Genomic DNA, 8,545 nt, shown 5'->3' on the forward strand with positions numbered 1-8,545 from the left:
CACTCCCCTATCACTGCCCCTCCCATGGACATAACATCACGGGAAATAAGAAAGAGCTGCATGGATACGGTCATGTGACCACAGCCCAGAACGTGAGATAAGAGCAATAAAGGGGAAAGAAATGAATGACAAAATTACTGAGACCTTTTTAAATTTAGTATATTTTTTTTTAATTTTTTTTTTTGAGGATATTAATGCAAACCAGAAAGCTCCTTTAATACACAGAACTTCCCCCAAAGAATTGAACACATTACAGATCATACCCCAATCTTTGTTGTTGAAATTCTGTAAACCAGCACCTGGATCTGAATTCTTTTGTAATTGCAGGTAATTAAAAATTTTGTAAAGTCAGTTACCGTATTTTTCACCCCATAAGACTCACTCCCCCCCCCCCCCCCCCCCCCCCCCCCAACAGTGGGGGAAAAGTGCCCCTGCGTCTTATGGGGCGAATGCTGGCAATTTACATCTCAGTCTGCGATGTATTAGTGAGGAGGGAGGAGGGACTGTAGTAGGCGGGGAGAGCGGCAGGGCCGTGCAGGCGCTGTACTCTGGCCCCGCAGCTCAGTATGTACTGTATTATACGTAGTGTTAATCATCAGATCTAAACTAAATAATAGTGATGCGCTCCCCCTGCTCCCCATGTGCTTACCGGTACACACATGTCACGCTCCTGTAGTAAGCACTAGCAGGCAGGTCACGTGCCTGCTCCGCCTACTTTATGAATGAAGTCTCCGCCTAGCTTTACCCATGGAGACCCTGGTACATCACCAGATCTCCTAAAAAAGCCTTTGCCCTGCGCGATTGTGTGCAGAGCAAAGGAGAGCATCGGAGCATGATGCTCATATCAGGGGGGCAGGAGGGGTGAAAATAGGGATATGTCCAGGTTCAGCTCTGAACCTGGACAACCCCTTTAAGTGCTGATTTTGTGGCATATGTTTACACTACTTATGAGTCTACCCAAGTAAATTACGGTTTTAATAAGCTGACTGAAGATGAAAGTGAAGCAAGGATTTTGGATTTTAAAAAAAAGGAAATCGTAGGCGCTGGCTCTGGAATGCTACAGACATAGACTAGAAGTTGCATAGCAGAACATATAGACATGGCGGCCTGCGCGCGCTGACTGCTGTAAACGGGGCTCCGCCATCTATATGCACAGGCTGGTGCGCTGGTAATTTCATAGCTACAAGCAGTCACATCCCAACAAGGAATACTCCGCACGTTGCTCAGATATTCCAGTGGCAGAATGTTACACACGATCTGATCACAGTAATTATGGTAAACCAGTCCTGCTGGGGATGTAACGAGCGTTAAATTGCAGCATTTATTAATCCGAATAATGTCGCGCTAGCAGATTGGTGTGCTGCTCACACGACGCTTCATGCACAAATAATCAGAAGAAAGATTTAACTTTTGCCGTTTTGATTCCAGGATGAGAGACAGGATACCAGTTCCGAGGGAGTGTCCAATGTAGAAGATCAAAATGACTCCGATTCCACTCCACCCAAAAAGAAACTGAAGAAGACGGAGAATGGGCTGTACGCCTGTGACCTGTGTGATAAAATATTCCAGAAGAGCAGCTCCCTGCTGAGGCACAAGTATGAACATACAGGTATGTAGTCCTTCTACACTTTCCTTTACATTAATACCCTGCCCATGCAACATCTAGGTCTGATCAAACTAATGGCAGACATACAGTTTACGTGGTTAACTTACTAATAAAGGTTTTCTGGAACTGAAATAGTGATGGCTTATCCTTAGGATAGGTCATTAGTATCGGCACCCGGCATCTCCACCAATCAGCTGTTTGAGGCATCCGCCAACACTGGAAGCTATACAAACGTTTCTGTGCCCCCTGATTCCATTGACCTGCATCATGAAGGTCTGTACAAGAAGTTCCTGGCCTCGGACGAGCCCTAACCCCTCCTCTCCCAGCAGTGCAGCATCAATGAGGTGGGCTGTCTGGAAGTCAGTGACTGCAGCTTTTCTCCTGCCACTGCACTGATCCACTTAGCCTACAGGCTAGGTCATCAGTAACTGATCGGTGGGGTTTCAACACCCGGACCTCCTCTGATGAGCTGTTTGAGAAGGCACCAGTGCTCCCATGAGTACTGCAGCCTTCTCTCTGACTTTCCTAGGCCAGTGACAACGTGTTCATGTGTCATGTGGCCTAGGAGCAGCTCAGCCCCATTCAAGTGAGTGTGGCTGAGCAAAGACACCAAGCACAGGCGCTATACGATGTTACAGTGCTGTGCTTGGTAAACTGTGAGAAGACAGCTCCTGTGAGTGCCGCTGTCTTCTCTAACTGCTGATCAGTGTAGGTCCCGGGGCCCCACTGATCAGATACTGTAGACCTATTTAGAGGACCTTTAAAACCCTTTAAATCTAGGTTTATTTTTTGGCAGTATCTCTGACTGGGCTGTCCGGAACCAGTACGCCGTGTGTATCCTTACATAACCACTGCTCCTAACAGCTAGGTCAGAACAGCTTAGATAGCGGGCAGTTCATCATAATGATCATCCTGCTTCTCTCAGTTCAGTGATATGCTTTCTCTCAGTCATCTGGGCAGAATGTCTTCAAGAGCACCAAGAGGTACACTACTCCAAAGTAGCCTCCGAGAGACTTTTTTATAGGGTAGCGGGGAAGCACTTTTGAGGAAAGACCCAGCGTTCCGACATTTCTATATTGTTTTATTTATTTTTTAGACTATAAGATACACCTGTCTAGAAGATGCACCCGGGTTTAGACAACAGAAAATTAGAAAAAAAAAATTCTAGTTATTAAACCTTATCTGGTGGTTTTATGAAGTTGAAGGGTCAAGGTCACTAACCCTGGAGTCTAGCATAGAGGGGTTAATAGTTTTGGTAAGCTCCTGTTAAGCTTAGTGACCATTGAAACAAACCATATGGCACATGTGGTCACCTCATTAAATGTATCCAAGTAAATGTGTCTCCAGTCATTGATCTGTGATGCCATGCTTGTTCTACTAGATCTTTTTTTTTTTTTTTAACTCTCCATGATCATGAGATTATATCAGTACAGGCACACAGCTCTACAACATGCACATTGTACAGGCACACAGCTCTACAACATGCACATTATACATGCACACAGCACTGCAGTATGCATATTATACACACACAGCACTGCTGCACACACATCTTTAATAAAAACTCTTCCTGTTCTTGCCCCTTCCACTCATGACATCATCAAAGATCCTTCAGCTGCAGTTACTTCCGCTGGGGAGACCTTCAGGGTGGAGAGGGCTATGTTTCTCAGTCCTCTCCATGATCCTTCACCTTCCTCTCCTGCCTGCACATTGATCAAGCAGGGAGAGATCGAAGTTTGCAGATGCACAGCTCCCCCGGTGATTCAGCAGAGCGCTCTGCCGAATCAATAAGGAAGCGGTTAGGGAGGTCTGGCACTTTTGGACTACTCTGACTACGAACTAGAAGACTCACAATTTTTTTTCTTGCTAAAAAGTGCATCTTGTCAACAAAATACAGTATATAGTTTCTGCTTATTGGAATTGATCCATTTGCAGCTGACTTAGATACTGCTGACGGCTCCTTCATCTCGGCAGGTTTAATCAAAATAATGATCGTTGTCATACTGGTTATTGAACATATGGGCTGTAGTATTCAGTGTCTCACCTAATCATGTATTCCAGCTGCAAAATTGGCCCTCAGACTTCTAATTAATGAAATGTAATTTGTTCACTAATCTTTGTAGTAAAACAACGACCACCGAAATGTGTGTATACAAAGATTTCAAGGGCTTTTTGATAATCGTCGATTACAAGCCAAGCCGCTCCTGTCACTTTCCTTGCTGGGAATTAAACTGTAGAGTATATTTAATTTAGAGCACAGTTCTAAAATTGTTTAGGTAATTCTGCAATTAATTTATTTCTGTCAGGTCGCGATTTGTTTATTTCTGTACAAAATGTTATTTAATGAACATGAAGAGAATATTGAGGAAGCAGCAAATAAGGAACAGATGTTATTGGATACGACAACTGCGTAAATGCTGATTTCTTGTAGTCCCAGCTTGGAAAAAAAATTGCACTAGTTCCTCTCCACAGACAGCACCTTTTTAATCTGAGAGCAGACACCACAAGCAAATGATTGCTGGTGGTCTGACTCCTACAGATGTTGACTTTTCCTGAAGGTAGAAGCTGCCCGCTCATTTCTCCTTCACTAGCTGACACGTAGGTTCGATCAATTGCTGTCCATCTAATTTTAGGATGGCGCTCTATTCCACAAGAGCCCTGCATGTGGCCATGGCAGCCAATAGCAGAACAATTTTACCACAAAATTATGCCGTGATTGGTCGCATCCAGCCAGTCGGACCGCCGCGTCGTACCCTAAAATTGACTATGCCCTTCCCTTTAAATGTGCTTGAAACTCTCTATAGCAGGGATGCCCAACCTGCGGCCCCCCAGCTGTTGCAAAACTACAACTCGCAACATGCCTGAACAGCTTCCAGATGGAGGGCCGCAGGTTGGGCATCCCCCTCTCCATAGCTTATTTAGCAACATATTAGTGGGTAAAGTCATGGCATGTAAGCCCCACCCCTGGAAACACCCCTAAATCCACATCAAACCTCCCACTCATGGGTGTGGCTTATTTAATCTCATCTTCAGTACGAAACGGCCCGAATTTGCCAAGACATTCCCTGCAAATTCAAGGCTGTTGGCAACTGTGCTACAGATAATAGAAAATTAGCAGAACTTGGGCTTAACATTCGGGTTGCCAAATCACTAGACGTTCCTCCAGTCCTGATTGTAATATGTAGACTGTCGAATACGTCTAGATACAACAGTATATGTATATAAACTTGGGATTTCACACTTCTCTTTTCTTGGAGTCCTGACAGGTCTGTAACCTTGAAAACACACTGTAATATCTATTTCATCTTTCTTTTTATTCGATATTTGCAGGAAAGCGGCCGCATGAGTGTGGAATCTGTACAAAGGCATTCAAACACAAACACCATTTAATTGAACATATGCGTCTCCATTCTGGAGAGAAGCCCTACCAATGTGACAAATGCGGTAAGAGATTTTCACACTCCGGATCCTATTCCCAACACATGAACCATCGTTACTCGTACTGCAAGAAGGAGGCAGAGGAACGTGATGGCATGGAGCATGAAGAGACTTTACAGGAGACCCTCAGCAACGATCACGTAGATTCCCAAGCCTCTCCATCTCAGATAGACTCTGACGAACATGAGAGCATAACACGGGAAGACGAGAGCGAGAAGGAGGAAGAGGACGAGAAAGATACGGATGATGGACAGGATGAAAAAGAAAGTGTTCAAATGCACGATCTTGAAGAGCCAGAGTTAGGGGTTGAACCAGGACCATTGGAAGGTACCTTGAAGGATGATGAATGTGTAGATAAAATAGAAAATTTGGAACCAGAAGTTGCCGAAAATCACGTGTCAGAAATTGAGGCTGCCAACCCTTAGCTGGTCTTCTCTTTTATTTTCCACTATGGAAAAGTCTTTTGACGTTCAAATGAAGTTTATTCTATATTATACATGCTTTTCTCTGAAACACAGTGGTGTGTATACTGTGATTTCTATTCACTACTGTGTTAAAAAAAAAAAAAGAAAAAAAAAAATCCAGGTGTGCCTGAATCTCAAACTTAGAAATTTTTCGCAGCAATTTTAAAATTTAGGAAACGCGTTTTACCTGCAGTGTCCAGTATATAATGACTACAATGAAGTTGAATGGGGTTTTAAGGAACCTGCTCATATTTACATCTGGAAACAACATTTCTTTTATCAGTATTACGTTTTGTTATTGTGTTGGTTAGTTTGTACATTTGGGAGAAAATTTCTATCTTATGTTTTTTTTTTATTTTTTTTTTTTTTTATTATAATTATTATTACCGTTACAGACATCTACTAAAAACTGCTTCAGTATTTTATTTTATAAAAGAAATGTGAGTATAACTGCACTACAAAAATTCCTTTACAAAATAATACATATTTTAAATGCTACTACTACCTGGTCATGTCCAGGACATGGTAGAGTTTTATAGATAATATAGTTTGAAGAAAAAAAATATAATTTACAGCATATTTTCTAGCCTTAAGACAGCGGCGTGGAAGGAAGGGGTGTGTTCTTATCAATGAGTTACAAAATTATCGTTTTGTTTTGTTTTTTCATGAAACTCCTATTTGCAGGGACTAACAGTTTATTCTGAGAAATAAATCTGCAAACATCAGTGTTCATATTTGCTTGAAATGTACCGTACCTATATGAAGGATTTAAAGCTATGTATCTTCTCTTGGCCTTATGCAAGACTTTCTGTGCTGTAAGTGCCATTCTTCAGTATTTTAAAGGCTTCGCCTTTATTTAATGGTGGTCTGTAATCACTAGCATTTGTAGTATTGGTATTCTCTCTTCTAAGTAGCTAAAGCCAACAAATCTTTTAATCAAAATTCTAATTCCAGTCTATCTTTTTTTTCTTTTTTTTTTTTTATAATCACGGCCTTCCTCGTGGAATAAAAAAAAGAAACAAATTGCCAATATTTGCTCCGAAATGCTAACTATTATAGACCTCGTTTATCAATGGTGTTAGCTAAAAAAAATTACCTATCAGTATTATTTTTAAGTTCTTTTAGTTTTAGGTCTGTGCAAGTTTTGTTTTTTGTTTGTGTACTGTATGTCTTCAAAGCCTGGCAGTATTAATACCCTTCTTACTGACCTGTACCTTTTTAGTTTTAGAAAACTTTTATATTTATGTGTCTTATTTTTATATTTCTTTATTTATTACAGTCTAGTGTATAAAACTGTAGTTTGTATTAATACAATAATATATTTTAGTATGAAATTTTGGAAAGTTGATAAGATTTAAAGTAGAGCTACAAAATGGTTCTCTTGCATTGAGATTTGATTTAAAACAGTGTTAACATTTATACTTGCCTTGGACTGTAGAACAGGTTAATTTAAGACAGGAATGTATTAGATTTACACTTGCAATCAAATCCTTGTTACCGTTGTCTGGATTTTGATATGGAAAGGAAACTTTTTGAAATTCACTGTGAGACTTGCAGCCAGATGCCAAGCAGTTTATTTCAGATTAACGTTAAAAACCACAATTATTGTCCTTAGCAAGCCAAATTAGATGATTTTACGAAACAGTATTTGGGAAGTGGGAACAAAGTTTAACATATTTTTTTGTGCCAATTAGTTCTTGTATTCATGTGTTTTTTGTTTTGTTTTGTTTTTTTTTGTATGTTTTTGGCAGGGAAAAAAAAAGCAAATGAAACATACCTTTTTATGTTCATTGTAATATCATAGTCATTTTCTAGTTTTTTACCAAGCTCCCTCTCTCACAATAAAATACATCAACAAGTTACAATTGTCTGTCGTCTTTGTTTGGTAAATGACATAGCTGCAAGTTTCTTCTTTCACAATATTCTGTTATGCAAGGTTGGCGATGGAACATTTTCATGACGCAGAATTAAAGAAAACAGAAAATGGCCTGGCCACGTTTTTACAAAGGTAATATTTTTTCCCTTGCCAATACAATGGTAACTCAAACATCTACTATAATCATATTGTTCTTATTGCGTGCATCTAAATATTAGTTTTCTTGTCTAATACTAGAATCTATTGAATTGTTAAACTTTTCCGATTTTTATTTTTAAATCCTAGCAAGAAATTGCGTGTGTTAATTTACCTTTTGGGTGGGTGGCTGGAATCTTCATTTTGCTCCACAAACATTTGCAAATGTTATCGGTCATTGACCAAATACTGAACATTTGATTGTGTTTTCAAAAGGAATGATCACGGTCTGTGAATGTCTCGTGACGAGACACAAATTAAGAATCCCCGTAATAGACACCTAATCCTATAAAATTATAAAAAGCACTTTTTTTCAACATTTTATCTAAAGCATAAAGTAAATGCTTACCTATAGGGACCGTAAAATAAATCTGATACAAAATAAAAATCGTCCTAAAAAATTTGTCTCCCTACAGCTACACTGAACAAAACATTATGAACCCTGAGAAGAGGATAGACATTTTTGTGAGTCCTTATAATTAAAATTGGCTCAGTTATTAAAGAGTTAATATGCACTTAAGAAAATGGAGTTAAGCTACTAGATTTGCAATTTAAAGGCTATGTACACCTTCGTGGGCAATTTTATTTTTGTTATTGCATTTTACTCATTTTGGGCTAAAAATAATTTTTTCAATTGGTCTTTGTTAAAAAAAAAAATATTCAGCCGTTTGTCATAAAGTGTTAACTGTTTTCACTTTGTGCTGGTCATTTAATAAACCGTAAATTACTAAAGATGGTGATTACTTTTTTAAGCCACATTCTTATCAGTAACTTACGAACTGAGCATTAATGAGTGTTTAGGAGTTCAGAGATAAGGAGCCATCAGCTGAGCTTCCTGACGGAACAGAGTGGAAATTTAGCTTCTAGAGAAACTCAAGGCTGCACAGAAAGTAGTTAATAATTTTCAATAAATGCCAATTGAAAAACAAGTAACTCCAAAATGAGTATGGTACAATGGAATAATAA

At 39.6% G+C, this 8,545-nt stretch overlaps 1 protein-coding gene across 1 annotated transcript in view; it reads left to right on the forward strand.

Annotated features, from left to right (window-relative positions):
- The window catches only part of ZEB1 (zinc finger E-box binding homeobox 1), a 147,698-nt gene extending 141,794 nt beyond the window's left edge, over positions 1-5,904 (forward strand). The window contains exons 8-9 of the mRNA XM_040434253.1: positions 1,429-1,609; positions 4,937-5,904. Of these exons, the coding sequence (XP_040290187.1) occupies positions 1,429-1,609; positions 4,937-5,469 (714 nt within the window). The 3' untranslated portion in view covers positions 5,470-5,904. The remainder of the gene's footprint in view (positions 1-1,428; positions 1,610-4,936) is intronic.
- Positions 5,905-8,545: the final 2,641 nt, after the last annotated feature.

Source organism: Bufo bufo, chromosome 5 (genome assembly GCF_905171765.1).
Source record: "Bufo bufo chromosome 5, aBufBuf1.1, whole genome shotgun sequence".
NCBI classification, from domain to species: domain Eukaryota; kingdom Metazoa; phylum Chordata; class Amphibia; order Anura; family Bufonidae; genus Bufo; species Bufo bufo.